This window comes from Eubalaena glacialis, chromosome 2 (assembly GCF_028564815.1).
Source record: "Eubalaena glacialis isolate mEubGla1 chromosome 2, mEubGla1.1.hap2.+ XY, whole genome shotgun sequence".
NCBI classification, from domain to species: domain Eukaryota; kingdom Metazoa; phylum Chordata; class Mammalia; order Artiodactyla; family Balaenidae; genus Eubalaena; species Eubalaena glacialis.
In genome coordinates, this window is record NC_083717.1 from 65,669,671 (window position 1) to 65,688,938 (window position 19,268).

A 19,268-nucleotide genomic window follows, 5' to 3' on the forward strand; every position below is an offset into this window, starting at 1 on the left:
TCCCTCTGGTCTAATCTCCTTACCTATAAAGTGAGGGAGTTGTATGAAATGATCCTCTCTCCTTCTACCTTTGTCATTCAGGGTAGGAGACAGAAACCACATGGTACTAGGAACAGGGGAGGTTTCATATAAAGACTTATTAACTCAAAACAGAGAACTGGCAACTCAGAGGTAGAGCAAACTTTGAAGAATACTGGAACAGCAGATGGAGCAGCCTAGGACCTACTCCAGGGCTGAGGCAGAGGACACAAGGAAGGGACAAATTTGGAGAGTCCCCACTCCCAAGGCTGAGATAAAGACCTTATAGCTGTAACCCAGTGAATGGCACAGAAATCATTGGGGTATTACAGGCTGGGGCTGGCAGCACGAGAAAAACTTGTTGAGGAGCTGCCCATGGGAGTGCTGCTGGTCTCACTGGAAAGTCAGCTAAGGTGCTCGTGGAACTCCACAGAAGTGCCTGTAGGGTGCCACGGAAACTGGCTTGAGGTGAGTATGCCTCCACCAACCCCGCCCCTTTTCCCCTGCCACAGGAAAGCCACAAGAGTAAGAAGAAAAGAAAGCACACCAGAACCAGGAAAGGCAGTCCCTTTCTCCTGCTTTTTTGCAGTACCCCTCCAGAACCCTCTACTGACAAAGCTTAACATCATGCCATCGGGTAAAGAGAAATGTTTACAGCGTCTGGTTTGCTGGGCAATGAAGGGTAGATTTGGAGATGAGAAGCAGTAAATCAATAACTGGCGCATCATCATTATGTAATGTGTGATTCTTTGATTTGTTGAATTTTTACATTAAAATGTAAGAAATAAATGAATCAGTTGTATTGCACCTAGCCTAGACATGATCTTAGCTTATTTTTCTATGCCTTCCTCAATAATTAACAAATTGCTTCACACTATAACTCGTCCTGAGTAGGATGACTTTTGACCTTAACACTATAAACATGACACAGTCATGTTTATATATGATTATATATATGTCTATATTATATATATAGTGGGTAATTAGTTATTACCTATGCCAAGGACAGAGGTGGATGTGAGCTTCCAGGGGAATGAATAGAAGATGTCAAGGCCTTCCATATTCTTCCTAATGACAGCAAATAACTCAGAGGTGAAATAAGATCAAGAGTAGAGTTAATCTCAAACCAGATATCATCAAGAACCAGATGAACAAAGAAACTGTGATAAAAGTTCATAGGAAGGAAAAAGATCCATAGGCTGAAACGGTCAAGGAAGGAAGGATTTGTGATGGCAGCCAGATTTGAGAAGAATGTTGAACCATGGACAGAAGTTGTACATTAACTGCAAAGGGAATAGTCCAAGATGTGGCTACCGGTGAGAAACAGACTAATGATCCCTCGACCCCAAATTTGCTAGCCTCAGCTTTGAACTGAGCCATTCGGCTGCCAACAGACATGTCATGCATGTGGTACAGATGCCATGGAGATCAGCATGCACGACCTCTAAGAGTCACTGGATCTCATGTGAGCTCTTTGTGGAAACATCATTATACAGACCTTCCCCATCATGTAGCTAAACCCATGGTTCTCATATCAATGGGTTGAGCATTTGCTAGTATAGAGGATTTACTGCTATAATAATCAACTTCTCTGTACCTCGTTTCATTGAAATACCAAGATATAAAAGCAAATAAATGTCCCAAATAATTGTGATCAACGGTGCAAACACAGCCTTGCTGTGTCCGGCCCCTCAGGTTTATTTGCTCTCTCCTGAGTGAAGATCGGGCAGAGGTGTGGCTCAGAAGTGTTCTGAGTGTTCGACAAGCTGTGCTCTGCGTGAGGATGTCAGAAGGAAAGTGGCTATTGACTTCTGTCTATATCACTTGCACTTAATATTTACTGACATTTGGCCTCCGTGACCCTAGCGTTTGCTGGCCTAGGTTTCTCCATCCATCCTCTAAAAGCTGTCATTCCTTAGGCTCTGTCCTAGGCTTGGCTTACTCTACACCCTTCCTGGGCCTTCTTATCTGTTCCTATGGCTCAGATTACCATTTATAGTTGCTGACAGCATCTGAGATTTTATCTTTAGCTCCAGACCCGAATAGCCTCCGTGCTGCTAGATAAGGATGCGGTATAGGCAACTCCAGCTCAACATATCCCAAGCTGAACAAACTGTCTTACCCCACAAACTTGTTGCTGCTCCTGCTGTGCCCTTTCAATAAAATGCAACATTATTTCACCCAGGTGTGCAAGTTAAAAACCAGGAAGTCAATTAACTTTCTACTCTTCCACCCACTACATCCAAGTCAGTCATCAAAGGCTATTAATTCTTTCTCCAAAATCTCTTAAATCCACCTCCTGGCTTTCACCCCACTCTAGTCCCTGTGCCACAACCTGGTCCACCCACAGCCTTCCTCACCTCAGTGATGACAACTTCTAGGTGCTCCAGTTCCTAATTGGCTCTCTCTCATCTTTCCTATCAATTCATCAGAAATTTTTATCGGCTTAATCTTCAAAGTATATCCAGAATCTGATCACTTCTCTACTGCTACTACCCCGGTCTGGTCACTACTGCCTCTCACTTGGATTACTGCAAAGCCCCGATGTGGTTTCCCATGTCCCTCAGAGAAAAGTCTGGAGCCCTTATAATATCCTACTGGGAACTACATGATGTAACTTTCCACTCCACCTTACATCTCTCAGTTCATATCCATCTCTTGCCCTTTTTCATTCTGTTCCAGCCGCATGGGCACTTCTCACTTTCTGTTCTTTGTCCTTCAGGAACAATGATTAATCTCAAGGAGTCTGAACAGTGCCTGGCACTTGAAAGGTACTCAATAAGGGACTTCCCTGGCAGTCCAGTGGTTAAGACTTCACCTTCCAAATGCAGGGGGTGCAGTTTCGATCCCTGGTCAGGGAGATAAGATCCCACGTGACTCGCGGCCAAAAAACCAAAACATAAAACAGAAGCGATATTGTAACAAATTCAATAAAGACTTTAAAAATGGTCCACATCAGGGACTTCCCTGGTGGTGCAGTGGTTAAGAATCCGCCTCCAATGCAGGGGACACGGGTTCGAGCCCTGGTCCAGGAAGATCCCACATGCCGCGGAGCAACTAAACCTGTGAGCCACAACTACTGAAGCCCGTGCGCCTAGAGGCCGAGCTCCGCAAAGAGAAGCCACCGCAATGAGAAGCCTGCGCTCCGTGACAAAAGTGTAGCCCCCGCTCCCCGCAGCTAGAGAAAGTCCACGCGCAGCAACGAAGACTCAATGCAACCAAATAAATAAATTTATTAAAAAACAATAGTCCACATCAAAAAAATCTTTTAAAAAAGGTAGTATTGAATTAATTGATTAATTAATTTTCTCAATCACAAACTCTCATGTTGCTTAATTTTTCCTGTTTTTAATGATGCTGTTTGCTATTTCAATTGTTTTGTGAAATATGTATTTAGCATCTCAATTTTGGACAGTGTTGACTAGATTTTTGTTTAAAGTGGACGAGAGAATGCAGTGCTCCTACAATATCAGGAACGTTGGCACACACACACACACAAAAAATGTGGGGAACATGTCTGAAAGAAAACTTGATTCCACCCTAGAGTCTTGTTTGAGCCCTGGACTGTAAACCATACTTGTTCTGACATGAACCAGGAATGAAACTGGGAAGACATACTTTCGAAAGTTCACATAACAATCATCCATGACTTTATAAATGCACCACTCTGGTGAATATTCATAGTCTTAAACCTGAAATTAGAAGGTCAATGAATCCTTTGTTTAAGGGGACATTAAGCTAAATCTCTGTGTGTGAATTGTTTTCATACAGAAAACTCAGTCACTTACATTATCCAGTAAGTCAACACCAATTTCTCAGCACTTACTTGAGGAAGCCGTATAACTACTGCTTAAAGAACATAGGCCTGGAATTACACAGGGATGTTGAAACACAGGAAGTGACCACTCTGAATCTCTATATGTGATTATACCTTATTCACTTCATTATTTCAATGTTTTAGAAAAAAGAGAGAAAATATGAACAAAAGACAAACACTGGAACAACATGGTCTCTTGCACCCATTCCTAACCATAATATCAAAAATACATTAGAATCAGTATTCTTCATGGCTAGAGTTTTCTTTTTATTTCATTCATTTGGCCCATAGGAGAGGACCTATAATGTCAGACCAATTGAAATTCTGAGATCTCAAAGTTATCGTTGCTAGACATACCCAAGGAAGCATGAGGTCTGGTGATGCCAGAAGGGCTCATACTAGTTTTTTCCGGTGATGTGCTGGAGCTAACCTATAACAGCTGATTTGTAAATTTTAAGGAATTTTTATGAGCTGGTTGAACTCCATGTTAGCTTGAACTCTGAGGTGTGAGTATTTATACCATGGAGACTGGCAATTACTGCAAACCAGGATTCCCCCCACCAAAAAAAAAAAAAAAAAGCCAGCTGTTAAATTACCAATACTACACCACTGGTTCAGTCTTTCAGTCTCTTTGACAGAATTTGTTGAGTCAACAGGGGTTTCTAAATTCCCATTTTTCAGTGTTGGACTTTCTGAAGTATTTTAACTTTCTATAGTGAATCCTATCCATCTACAGGTATAGGTCTTTGATTTCAGTTTTGGTTTTATAGATTTTTTTTCTCTATGGGCAAATTATTAACAAGCATGAATAACTGATTAGGATTTGGTTTTACATTTGTTTACAAACTTCTTTTCTAATTACATGGCATGATTAATAATTGCTGACTCTCTGACCTTCCCATCTCATGGACAACTTCCTGGTCTCTCATATTGACATAATTTAGCCTTTGTAAACTTCAGATTCATCACTTATAAAACTGAGATAATAATAGTACATGCTGCTCACTTAGTTGTTGGGGGTATTAAAGAAATAACACATGTAAAGAACTTAGCACAGTGCTTGGTACATCGTAGTATCTCAATAAATTTTAGTTATCATGCAGTAACAGTAGTAGTAGAACTTTGTGCTGTGGGGTACATACACACAAAAAGGTGAGATGTGGTATTTTGGTGGACAAATATTTTGACCAATCCCTATACAGCTCAGGAACACAAATTAACCAATATTTGCTGCATGGTGGTTTAGATATTGGGGGTCCCTGTCTGAGTGGATCTCTTTGCTGGTAGAAAGAGATTAGTTGAGTAGTTATCTTCATACTCCCAGAATAGCATTGAGGATGTCTTAGATCAGGAAGAGCAAGTTGATATTTTGGAGTTGTAAGACTGAAAGATATTGGCTATTTCATACTTTCTCATTTCTCCTCAAACTTCTGAAAACCCTGTTTCCTCACTGCCCATCTTTCCTTTAACTGATGATCATGATTCATGAGAAAATACAAGCAGCCCAGTTGAGACCTTCTTCTTTTCTTTCTGCTAAATATACCAACCTATACATATCTGTACCTGTATTTTCTGCCTTCCTTCCTGTTACTACAGATGATGGGTTCAAGCTTCTATGTGAGGAATCAGACCCCTTTTTCACCTTCTCAAGGACTTAATCTGTACGCATATCCCCCTTCTCTGTTTTGTCAGTCCTTCCCCCTCTACTGGATCATTCTCCTCCCAGCTTACAAAAATGTTTTAGGAGCTCCCACCTTAAAAAGACTTCTACTGACCCCTTGTCGCCCTCCAGCTACTATCCCCATTTCTCTGCTCCCCTTCACACCACATTGATTATAGTCTCCACCCCATTACCTTCCATTCTGTCTTGAACCTACTTTAGCCAAAACTGACGGAAACTGTTTGTCAAGGCTATTAGTACCATCCATGATGCCAAACCCAATGGTCTCTCATCTGTCTTCATGCTTCTCCAACTTTCAGCGCTACTTGGCAGGGCTGAACTTTGAAAAACCATCCTCTCTTGGCTGCTGCATCACCACCCTCTCGTTTTCTGCCTGCTCTCTAGCCATTCCTTCTTAGTCTCCTCCTCCTTGCCTTCTCCTCTGCTTGTTTTCTAAATGTTGCAGTATCCGTGTCTTGGCCTTTGGTCCTCTTCTTCCATAACAGAGCTCATCTGGTCCCATGGCCTTAAAGTCCATTTCTTTGCCCTTGATTCCCAAATCTGTGTCTCCAGCCCCACCTCTCCAATGAGTTTCACTGTTGCAGTTTAGGCTGTCTACTTAATATATCCCCACTTGGACGCCCCATGGGAAGTTCAAACCAGCATGACCAAAATAAAACTCTTAACTTCCCCTTTGAAACACAGCTCCTGTAGTCATTCCCACTCAGTATATGGCACCACGATCCACCTAGTTGTCTAAGGTATTATCCTCTCTGTATCCAACCTACTAGCAAGTCAGTTCTATCCCTAGACTATAACCCAATCCTCTTTGTACCCTTCTGCTTTCCCTCTTGATCATTTATGATCAGTTTTTTCCCCAGAAACAGAAAGATCTTTTGGGTATATAAATAAGATCCCCAAATCCCCTGCTTAATTAGCTTCCTATTAGAACCTTAACTAGCTTCCTGTTAGAAAACAATCCAAAATCCTTACTTTGACCCACAAGGCTGTGTTGGCCCCAGCCTGCCTCTCCAAACTCATCTTCCTCCTATACTTCCCCCATTATGCTGCAGTGATGCTGGTCTTCAATGTGCTCCTTCAACTTGCTAAGTTGGACCTCCACTTAGGGTCTTTGCATTTGCTGTTTCCTCTGCCTGTAGTGTTCTGCCTCCACATAGACACCTGGCAGGCTCCTTTCAGTCCTCCAGACTTGAGTTCAAAGTCACTTCTCCAAGAGACCTTCCTTGACCACCCATTCTACAGTAGCGTCTCCTCTCTTGTTCTCTAACACGTGACTCTTTCTGTTTTCCTCACATACCACTATTTGAATTTATCTTGGTCACTTATTTGTGTGTTTACATTTTCTCCTCCCTTCCACCATGCTTGTGAGAATTAAGCTCCATGACAGCAAAGCCCCTCATCTGCCTTGTTCCCTTGTTTCCCCTGCACTGCCTCACACATCACCTGTGACTAACCAACAATTGCTGAGTGAATGCATGACCATTCTGGACACTTAACAAGGTATTTCTAAATACTACAAGGGTAAATGTAGGTGAGAAATTGACTACTACACTGCTCACTGTCGTGTATGTAATGCCACACCCGTATGAGAAATGTATTCTAGAATGCAGCCTCAGGAAAACTTACTTCTGTGGAGAACCTGCTGTGCCTCTTCCTTTCCCCATATTAGAGCTGTCACTGATGGTTTCCATCTTTGATTTGCCCTGGCTGTTAGGAAGTGGGAAGCCTAATTTCAAACCCAGGACAACAATAGTAGTTGTTCTAACAGTCCTTTCCTCTGGTTTATTTCCTACTTTTGTTATGGGAAGTATGGTAGTGAGATTTGTTATGTCACCTCCGTTTCTTTTTGGAGAGAAGTATGATTTAAATGAAAACATTGAAAGGGTTGACATCTAGTGTTGACTTGGAGCAATGTGATATTGGATGGGAGCTTTCTGGCCATAAGGGTTCATGTGGTAGTGTGAGCTTTGTTGTTGTTAGGGGTTTGCTGTGATTCATATTTGTGGATTCCCTAAGGTTACTTTAATTAGGACTTACTTGGCTAATCAGAGCCCAACCCTCTGGGTTGTCAGGCTTATTTGTATTTGTTGACTTGACAAGTGTCACTTCAGAGTTATGAGCCGAAAAGCTGCTGCATCTTGAGAGTTTGTTATTCTCTTCCTGTCTCAGGCGTGGAAGAAAGATGCCTTTTAGTTTAGGCTTAAAATGCTATGCCTTGATCTTAGGCTAATTCATGAACCACACCCTCCTGAGGTTCAAAGGAACTGTTCTTAATTGTTGTTTAGGTCTGGGGATGGTTCTGAAGTTTATGGAGCATAATAGGTAATGCTTCTCCCTAGTATGACAAAATTAAAATGTAACTCTTTTGAAGTCCAGAATGGGTTGGTATTTTAATTGATTAGTTATTTTATATATTTTGCTTGTAGCAGTAGCATTCATAAAATAGCAATAGGGAAAGCATACATCAATCCATTATTATTGAATGTCTTGATGCTTGTACTAAATTGATGTTGATGGTGTAAAGAATATATACATGGTTAATTCATGAGGACATCACAGTGGACAAATCTCTTTGAATAGTTAAAGTATGCTTTTAAAACAGCCCTCATGGCTTATATGCAGTGTGGAATAATGCCACTGTATACAAGAATTGTACCTTAATTTAAAATTTTCTCTCAAATAAGCATTGTAATTAAGTATTACTAAGAAATTTGATACAAAATTAAATTTTAATTTTTGATAGTAATTTAAACATTGGTACAAATAATTTTGAAGAAGGGGCATAGAGGAAAATATTTTGCAAGCTATTCTCATCCAGGAAGCAAAAGTTTTGGTAACCAAATCCAAACATACATACATACATACATAAATCCTGTATGACATTGATTTTTAAGATTAATCTGTTGAAATACAAGTTTACCCACACTAATGTGGGTTCAATTTTTTTTATATGAAAATTAGGACTTACATAAAGATTTATTAATTTGTGAAGATTAATTAATTTGTGAAGATATTTTATGAAAGAATTCCATAGTACTTATAAGTAATAATATAAGTATAAATAGTACTTATAAATTATCATATAATATAATCTTGTATGATGTAAAATATAATAATATAATATCTAATACACATAATAAGCTGTGTTTACATATAACTTTATTAGAACATCTATTTATCCAATATTTTGCCTATGACCTTCTTTTCAGCATAACTTAAACCACTATAGTCAATGGTAATTTTAATTTAAGCTACTGTAAGATCACTGTTAAATATGTATCATAATGTTTGGGGCATTTACCAAGCATATTTGAAAGTGAGATTTACCTTGACTTATTCTGTCTGGAATGTCCTTTCATTAGGATGAGTAGCAAAGATCGGTGTGGAGTAACTGAAGGTATACCAATCACATAATTTACTAGTAATTATTCAATCAGGAGTATTAATAATACCTTGCCAGAATTTTAAAAGACCCCTGGAGATTTGGAAGGGAAAAATTATAAGGAGGACACATAAACTATCATTTAAAATCCATAGAGATAGTCTTTATTTGCCATATTTTCAATTCAAAAGCAAGAAACTTTTCTATTCCACTTCGACAGTGCTGAAGGCTTGAAAGTCTTTTGGCTCATTGTTTGTGCATATCCTGGTGTGCTGGCCAAGATAAGAAAAATCCAAGGTCTGGAATCCAGGAAAGTTCATTATGGAAGTCAGATGGTTACTGATTCCTGAACCAAATGCTGTGCGTTTATCTGGGTTCCAGGATGAGTAGCCTGTTTTAAAAGGAGCAATCAAGAGCTTCTGCCATGAGCACTGAGGGCCGTCAGTCTCATAAAGTGAGGCCAACGGTATTTCTGGAACTGTGTGTAATCAAGGCTTGATAACAAAGGTTAATTTTCACCAAATGAAATGGGTTGGATTCTCTGACATTAAAACTGAATTCAGAGAAATAATTGTGGGTATCTCGGCTGCTTTTAGGTGTAAGCTCAATTATGTCAGGGAAATCTGGTTTTGTTCCTGACCATGCCCCTCCCTGCTTTTCTTCTCCCTCTTTCAGTACTGAAACTGATGACACACTTGATGTGTCATAGGTGAATGACAGTCTGTAAATGCCAAGGAGGACAGAGAGTTAGATGGAAATCAGCCCTCTTCAGGAGGTAATTGGTAGGCTCAAGATTGCTATAGCAGAGCACAAAACAACCGTCAGCGGGGGAGATTAAAGAAGTTTCTGTAAGAGGGAAGCAGCTATCTCTTCTTCCCACTTTCTTCCTCCCACCCTAGTTTTCCAGGATGTAGTCATTGGAGAGCTTACTAGAAATGCAGATGGTTTTAAAATTAGTGCCAAAGATCACCTATTTATTTTTTTAAAGCTCTCTTATGCATTGTGTTTTAGTTTTGACTGTGGCAACAGAAGAAGGCGTGAGAACGACCTCAGGTCTTTCATTCCTGGGGCTGCCATATGAGTTGTAGGTGGAGGTGTCTTTCCTCAGGACCCCCTGGCCACATGTGGTTCTGCCACCTATCTGCTTTGGTATCTGAGCTGGCAGAGAATGACTGATATTCTGGGATCCTCCATGGAATTATTGACTGACTTTGTTGGCTGGGTTCCCTGGGGCTACCAGAACTGGCAGGAAGCTCTGAAAATGAAGAGGGAAGTCGTTGGATATAAAATTCATAACTGAAGATTGTCTGAAGGAGATCTTCCTGCTTGAAAGGGGATCGTGTTAAGTGTAAATGTTTGATTCTGTGTGTCTGATTCATCTTGTCTTCGTCGTCTTGTTGCCATTATCATCACATCATTATCAGTGAGCAGCTCCCAAAGGTGCTTTCTTATCTGCTATGGCTGGTCCCCTGGGAATCCTTTGTCATCTTGGTGTCCCTTCTCAGTGCACTCACTGAAGCTCCTCCCAACCTTGGGTACCCTCCCTTCATGCAGACTAATTTCCTGATCTTTCCTTCCCTGAATACCACCCACATCTGCAATCTACCATACAGCTCAGTAAGCAGTTGTTCTCCAGTTAAGCTGTGTATGTTAGCTTTGTCCCCCAGTCTAGAACACAAGTTCCTTGACAGCCAGGGACAAAGAATAGAGGTGGTGAGTAGACTCACTTTTCCCCTTCTGTATTATTTGAGAATCTTTACATTGTGCATGTGTAACCTATTAAAATAATTTTTAAAGATGCATTTCCCTTCCAGGTTTCATATCTTATAAAACACAAGAAGCAAAACAAACAAAAAAATTCATATAGATTCAGCATGGTACCAAATAAATTCCTTCTAGGTTTGATAAGTGCCTTTTGCTCTGAAGGGAAGATAAAAATAAACAATAGTGGTAATAGTTAAAAAACAAAACCTGTCTGGCTGAATGCTAATAATAGTGACTTTACTTCATGTGGGGAGCTTCCAGATCAATATAAAAAAGATGTACTGCACATACACAAACCAGTGCTATTTACTTAGCAGCTCTCAAATGGGAATAAGCAGACATCAGCTATCAAGTTTCTAGCCTGGAAAAATCCACAAAGGCCACTGAACACAAGACACCATGGGGACATTGTGCAGAGAGTTCATAAAAATAACTTGCCCAAACATTTTTGGAAACTGATGCAAGCTGTACTGTGGCTCTGTCTGCTTCCTTTGCTTTATCCAGTAACAACTGAAAAGAGGCCAGGACTATGAGAACTTGGATGCCACAGGAGATACCCAGTATTCACCATAGGGAAAGTACCAATCCTGTGTTACATGAATACACACAACAAACTATAATTCACTCTGATAACCAAAAAGAATGCATCAATCTATTCAGAACTATTTATTGAGCACCTAGTACATGCTGAGCACTCTAGGGAATTCAAACATATATCAGTTATTCCCTAGTTTTAAGAAGTTTGAAGTCTAGTAGTGAAATAATGCTTGTTCAGAACATATGTATTAGTATCATCTGAGAGGTTCAAGGTAATCATTCTGAGGATGGAGAGATCACTTTCAGTTTAGTGATCTAGTAGCCCACTACCTACTAGAGAGGTGGGCACTTGGAATGGATGTATGATTTTTAAAAACTTTTTAATTAAAGTATAACACACACAAAAGTGTACATATCATAAAACTACAGGCTAACTGAATTTTCACAAACTGAACACATTAGTTAAGTAACCAGCACACTAGTTATACAATCAGATAGAATAGTGCAATACTCTAGAAGCTCCCTTTGTGCTCTCTTCCATCATTCTTGGGGGGGAGTAGGATTTTGTTAGATGAATGTAGACAGAGAGAAAATTACTGGAGGAGGGATCAACATGCATAAAGATATGGAAATTAAAAGGCAAGACCCATGTTTGAGGAATGGGCTGAAGAGTTATTTGCTTGGAGTGTCAGCTGGAGAACAGGGTTGGGTTCATGTTGTTGAGCCTTAAATGCCAAGTAAAGGAGTTAAATTTTATTCATTAGCTGCTGAAGGTTTTTGAGCAAGGGAGCAATATTTTGTAAGATTTTTTGATGATGGTTGGTAGTTTATTGGTGACAGGAGAGGTGAGACTAGAGATCGGGTGACCGGTTGGAAAGCTTCTATAATATCCAGGTATGAGATAATTTTGGATCTGCAGTGGCAGCTGAGGACAGAGGAACTAGCCGTCCACAGATACTATGAAGAGCCAACAAAACTGAATGGCTGTGGATCTTGAGGAAGGAGGAGGAGTCAAAGAAAATTTCCTTCCATAGAACTAATCAAGAGAAAATTTAATAATTTTCTCAAGTAATTCATTGTTACTTACTATTTTGTTAAGGGTTAACACAGTCTTTAAATACTGTCTCTCCGAAAGAGTTCTGAAAACTTTCTTACACTATTTGAATAAAACCTTGAGTTATTCTCAGGAAACTCCAAAGAAGCGACTGACCTTTCAGACAAAAAGAGTACTTTGCTAGTCGGAAATGTGGATTGTTTGTCTTTTCAAATGGGTGAATGCTAGAATAAACATTTTGCTGGGAAAAACTGACTCCAAGGAAGACTTTTGAAGATTTCACTGTAACAACAAATTATTGGGTGTTGCTCACTTGCCTGTTTACCCATCCTTCCCTTAAATAATTCTCAATAATCCAGATTTCTGGGCAGGATGAATTAATTTCACTGTATGCTTTTACCAGTAATGTGTTTCTACAGGAAACAAAATTTTTTTTGAAGAAAGGACAATATTTTTTTCTTTTACAGCTTTTTATATCACTTTGGCCATTTTTTAATTAAAGCTCTCCCCCTCCATTTTCCATCTCTTTCCCTCCAAAGCAGTGGTTTATGGACTCAACAAATAACTATTGAGCACCTGACATGTGCTTTGATTTTTCTGTAACATCTTTCAAAGTCTGTTCTTAACTATTTGTATTTCTGTACAACAGGCACGTTATTCTTTAGAAGCTGTTTTTTTTTTCTGTAGTTTCTGATGTGCGTGTTTGTTTCCAGATACTGGGATCTGTGTGGTAAAACATCAGCAGATGTAAGGGAAGTTGCTCTTGAAAGCCGGTGTGTGTGCAGGTGACCAGGAGTGCTTTCTGGGATCAGACGGAAGGAAGGGAACTCTACTTGGGAAAGAGCACGTGGGTGGGAAGAGGAAGGGAGTCCGGGAAGATGAGAGCTGGTGTAGGCTGGACCCCATGCTCTCTCTAGACCTGAGGCTCCATCACCCAGGTAGGCGGGCGCCGATGGTCTGGAGCCTGCCTCTTGCGTCTCTCCAGACCGCTGGCCGCCCACCTCTGCCACTCCCCCAGTAGAAGTTCCAAACTTTTTCTCCAGCAGGGAGAGGAAGGGTGTTATTAAGTTTGAAAGGGAAGTCCCTCCCCCTTCCAGGATTCCTATTGGTCGGGGCCGGCCCCATCCCCGCCAGGGTCGCAGGCGGATTGGCTGTGGTAGGGGAGCCGCGCCGCAGGCCCTGGGCCGACCGCCGCCAGGGGCCCCCAGGTGGCAGGCAGGTGGGGCTGGGACTGCCAGCGCAGCCGCCTCCTCTGCGCGCTTGCAGCCCTCAGACTCTAAGGTTCGCGCGCGGGTCAGACGCGCCGCGCTCGGCGGGAGCGGGACTGCCAGGACTTGGCCATGAAGAGCCTCAAGTCCCGCCTGAGGAGGCAGGACGCGTCCAGCCCCGCGCCGTCCGGCGCCGCCGCCGCCGCCAGCGCGGTGAGTCCCGCGGCCCGTGGGCGCCCCGGACTCCCGGCGCTGCCCTCCCGCGAGCCGCGGAGTCCTCCTCTGCTCGGCTTTGCCTCAGAGCGTCCCGCTGGGTCGGCCCCGGCGACTCCTCCTCCCTCCTCTGGCCAGGGCTCCGCGTCGGCCCGGAGAGCCTGGGGACCCTGCCCACCGCCGCCCCCGGGACTCGACGGATCCCTTTCCCGCCCCTCATCCCCGGGTCTCCCAGCTCCTGGCCTTCGGGATTGGATCGCACCCTCCTCCTCAATTCGGTTTTCGGGGTTGTCCTCCACCCCGGCCCTTCCCCGGCGACCCCAGCCCCTCCCCTCTCCCGGGCTGGCCCCCGCATCCCACGCGCGCTCTGACCCGGCCCGATTCCGCGGGGCCCAGGCGGGCGCCCCTCAGTCCCCGGAGCTGCGGGCCGGGCGGGGGCTTGGCGCCCCGCAGTCCAGGTGGGCAGGGCAGTGGACCTGGCGCCGCCCCGCCCGGACTCCGAACCTTCCGTGGGTGAGCGCTGCCGGGCTGGGTGGACGTCGTGTGCTGGACGCTGTCGCGGGGTCCCTGGGAAAGTTTGATTTCTGAGTGAGGCAGATGGAATCGGGTATAGTTGTAAAGACAACGCCCCCAGTGGGTGGTGACCCTGGAAGTGAAGGTGGTTGTCTTGTGGGACCGTGTAAGTCTCACCTGTGGGACAGACCCGTGTAGACCTCCATTCGGCGCAGATCTGCAGCCCGGCCTCAGTGTGCACGCTAAGAAGTTCTCCGGGCCTCTCAAGTTGGCAGGAGAACAGAAATCTTGACTGCAGATGTTGGGATTTAGATAATTTGGCAAGTTAGAAGAGTTGGCCATATCACCAACATTCTATATTATTAGAATAAACGTTATTTTTAAAGTCTTGGAAGAGTCAGAAACGTAAACGAGATGTAATGCTCAAAATGCCTGGCTGCCCATTTGGAGTAATTAAAACGGACCTTAATAAGTTTACATAGGTTTTATCCAATGATTATATGCTTTTTATGAGAATACTAATTAATCTGCTTTGGCTTTTGAGTGAATTCAGAATTGTGCCTTTCTCCCCACCTGACTACTTCTAGGATGATTTTACTTGGACTTAAAGGAAATTGTGGCGAAACTTGGCTCTTTAATTCCCAACTGAAAAAAACAAAAAACAAAAAAAAGGGATAGCTTCAGATGGCATGATATTTGATGATTTGCTATTGTTTAATAAAGCATGAAATTGTTTAATTAGCCCATAGAAGGAATGATTACTTTCACATTATTTTTTAAAATAAAATAATTGGCAGAAATGTCATTTAGTGATATCAGAGGTCACTATAGGTAGTTGAGTTAAAGATTCAACTTCTTTGTAGTGCAGGTTGTTTTCAGCTTTAAAGATATACTTTTCTAGGATTATTCACAGTATTATACCCATTTGGTTTGCACTAAGGATTCACATCCCATTTCTAGGTTTGTACACCTTAATTTTAGCCTGTTTTCTCTTCTAGAAATGCAGAGTGTTTAGTTGTTATTGGTATTATCAGCATGCCAGTTTGCATTTTATACATTTGGCACGTGAAGCGCATCTCTCTGAGCTTAAATCTTCAGCATTTGTTACACTGAGCATTCTGTTATTTTTCTTAAAATAACGGTATAAAAATAAAGAGAAATATATGGTATAAAAAAATAGAATCTACCTGCTTAGAAAAAGTGAACATTTCTCAGTATTAGTTAAATATTCAAATAAATTTTGTAAAATATTCAAATGAAAATAAATGAGTGTGATGACTAATAAAACCAAACCAAGCATTGATAGAGTACAATACATGTACAAGGGAAATAGATTCCTTCTGCTTTTCAGTCTATAAACCATAATCTCTAATGTCCTATTTGGTCACATGTGTATGTATTGTTATGACTGAGCATCTTTTTTTAAATCTCTTTGCCTTCAAAAATATTTAAATTTTATTTATTTGCTTTTGAATAGATAACATAGCACATGGCTTAATATTTAAAAGCAGCAAAATTATTTACAGCAAAAAGCCCCTCTCCCACCTGTGTCCTTCAGTTTTTCTGCCTGCCCCCCACCATTCCTCAGAGGCCAGTGGTGTTATCAGTTGCTTGCATATCCCTCCAGAGAGAGTTTAGCATATACAAGCAAATATTAATACAAGTATTCACCCTTTATAGAAATGGTAACACATTGTACCCGCTGTTCCATATATTTTTTTAAACTCCAGTATTTAGGCCCTTTCAGAGCATCCCCATTCAAATCTTTTGCTATAATAAAAAATGCTATGATGAATAAACCTGTATATATTTCAAGTGGGGTGTGTGTGTGTGTATATACTTGTAGGATCAGTTCCTAAAAGTGGGATTGGTGGGTTAAAGGATATGTGCATATGTAATTTTAAAGAATGTTGTTAAATTTCCTCTGTGCATCATGTACCCAATGTGTGAGTAATTATCACTTCCCATGCTTTTCTTTAAAGTTCTCTCAGATTTTTTAGTTTTGCCAGCCTGATAGGTAAATACGGTATCTCAGGATGGTTTGAATTTGTATTTCTTTTATTATGGGTGAAGTTGAGTATCTTTTCATATTTTTAAAAGCTCCTTCCATGTTCTTTTCTGTGAACAGTTTACCCTTTCCATTTTTCTATTTGGTTGTTGATTTCTTTTCTATTCATTTGTATGTACTTTATATCAGGGAAATTAACCTTTTATTTTATTTTTTTTAATTAATTTATTTTTGGCTGCATTGGGTCTTTGTTGCTGCACGTGGGCTTTCTCTAGTTGCGGTGAGCGGGGGCTACTCTTTGGTGCAGTGCGTGGGCTTCTCTTGTTGCAGAGTACGGGCTCTAGGCGTGCGGGCTTCAGTAGTTGTGGCACATGGGCTCAGTAGTTGTGGCGCCTGGGCTCTAGAGCGCAGGCTCTGTAGTTGTGCACAGGCTTAGTTGCTCCGCGGCATGTGGGATCTTCCTGGACCAGGGCTCGAACCCGTGTCCCCTGAATTGGCAGGCAGATTCTTAACCACTGCGCCACGAGGGAAGCCCTGGCCTTTTTAATATGAATTTTTTTCTTAATTGGTTGTTTGTCGTATGACTTTGTTTATGGTGGCTTTTGCTAGGCAGAGTGTAGTTATTTTTGTACAATTAAATTTATCAACCTTTTATTTTGTGACTTTTTAAGTTTATGTTATATCTTGGCCTTTCCACTCTGCAATATTAAGCCAAAAAAAAGAAAAATCTCCCTGGTTTCATCTAGTTTTTTGTTCGTTGTTTCATTTTTTTTTTTTACATTTAACTCTCTAATCCATATAGAATTTATTCTGGTGTAAGGTAAGAGGTATACATCTTGCTTTCTTCTTTCTCTTCCACTTTCCCCTCGTGGCTACCTATTTTGAATCTTAAAGCATTCATTTAATCATCAGGGAAATGATCACGATTTGTACAACTTTGAGAAAAAAATTTAAAATGTGTATTTCATAAATAGTTTTCTTCATGTATTTATTTAAGCTTATCTGGAGACACATTAGAAATAGACTGAGGGATGTAAATATTTTATGATATTATCGTATGTGAAATATAGCATATTAGCTTAACATGCTAAATTATAATTATATGTTATGTAAGGCATTTCAAATATTCTGAGTAGTACCGTGCTTATAAATATGCCAATGAGTTTAGAGTTCACTAAATGGGAGTGTGTTTATACACATATAAATAAATATAGTTCACAATTATAAGTTGTGCATAGAATACATTTGAGAGTCCTTTACTAGCTAAATCTGGAGATAGCTGCAGCTTTTGATCATAAAATAAGACAATTTTTGTTGTTAGATTTATTTTTAATTACTAAATTGGAGCTTCGGGTTTCTGAAAGGGATAATTAAATGACTGTAGGGACTTCCCTGGTGGTGCAGTGGTTGAGAATCCTCCTGCCAATGCAGGGGTCACGGGTTCGATCCCTGGTCCGGGAAAATCCCACATGCTGCAGAGCAACTAAGCCCGAGCACCACAACTACTGAGCCTGTGCTCTAGAGCCTGCGAGCTGCAACTACTGAGCCCACATACTGAAGCCTGCGTGCCTAGAGCCCGTGCTCTGCAACAAGAGAAGCCACTGCAATGAGAAGCCCGCACACCGCAGTGAAAAGTAGCCCCCGCTCACCACAACTAGAGAAAGCCCACGCGCAGCAACGGAGACCCAAACGCAGCCAAAAAAAAAAAAAAAAAGTAAGAGCGGTAATTTAAAAAAAAAATGACTGTAAATGCTATTTCAGATCTAGTCAATTATATATACAGTCAGTTATGTGTACAGTTATATGTACAGTGAGAATAGGCTTGTTTCATTTTCACCTAGTTCAGATTAGGAAATTTGAGTAGTAATTAAACTGCAAAGCAGTATTGCAAGGTGACATTTTGGAAGGGGGTTCCACTTTAAACTGTACCTATACTGGTAATCTCTGACCTGGGAGGTTCTGCAGTGATTATTTTTGCTGCCCTTTCTTTAGGCTTCAGTTAAAATGGAGCAATGAATTTTATAAATCAGCAACCAAATATGTTCTAAAGCAGCTTCGTAATGTCTCAGTACCCTGAAGAAATTTCGGTATTTCTAAAAGAATTTAGAGTTACAAATATAGCAACTGAAAAATCTTTAAAAAACTTCTTTTGGTTCCCACCAAGAGTAGAAGTTTGAGATACTTAGAAAGCATAAAGGATTAAATATGATTTTGTTTGAGTTGTGATTTCGAGAATGAGGCATTTGTGTTTTCCATTCAGGGATATGGGCGTGTTTGAAAGGATGTTATTGTTATTCTTATATTGATGATTTTGTGGTAATGTGAAAATTAAGATCACAAATAGTTATGTTTAGTTTAAACTCATGATACTTAATTGAGCAGTGTTTACTCATTTTCATTAAAGATGCCAACCTTTAATTAAAAATGTTTACCTTAATTAAAGCTTTATTCAGACAGTTTCCTAGGGTTACCCCTGCGTTGTATTTCTTGTGGTTCTTTAAGGAAGATCACAATAAAGAAGCCCTCTTTTTATACTTTTGGATTTCAGCCCAGCAGCAGTTTTGCCCAGGTCATCACGCTGACTTTAATTGCTGAACTTTATTATAATACCAAAGCAGAAGGGTTGAGTTGCTTTGGTATGTCTTTTAGTACATAATGAGTCCAAGAACTTAAATGAGGAGTAGTTAAGCATTTTAATTACTTCTTTTAATAAGAGTGGAGTAATGATTGTACATTTATTTATTGTGCATCATATACATTTTTCAAATTTAAAATCATTAGTTTCATAATAAGTCAGTTGCTTTGTTTAGTTTGGGAAACATTTATGGCACACATGAGCTAGGCTCAAGACTGAATTAATAATTAGGTCATCTTTGAAGAAATGGATAATTCCAAGTTGGGAGCAGAAAGTGTGCAATATGAGCATGGCATCCTTTGTCACACTAGAAGGCAAAGAAGTTATCAAAGATCAGGACTCGAGAGGGAGCCAACTTGAAGAGGCGACCAGTGATGGGGACTGTTTGGTCATCAATAAGGATGATATGGCAGTGGACTGAATTCTGTAATAAATCTT

At 40.9% G+C, this 19,268-nt stretch overlaps 1 protein-coding gene across 3 annotated transcripts in view; it reads left to right on the forward strand.

The window, feature by feature from the left end:
- UACA (uveal autoantigen with coiled-coil domains and ankyrin repeats) overlaps positions 1 to 19,268 on the forward strand; it is a 112,536-nt gene that overhangs the window by 14,525 nt on the left and 78,743 nt on the right. The window contains exon 1 of one of the 3 annotated variants that reach the window (XM_061180126.1): positions 13,472 to 13,674. The exons of 1 other annotated variant lie outside the window; for it this stretch is intronic. In XM_061180126.1, coding sequence (XP_061036109.1) covers positions 13,594 to 13,674 — 81 coding nt within the window. In that variant the 5' untranslated portion in view covers positions 13,472 to 13,593. Of the gene's footprint in view, positions 1 to 13,471; positions 13,675 to 19,268 lie in introns of those variants that run through there. One more of the 3 variants, XM_061180127.1, reaches the window with a different exon arrangement.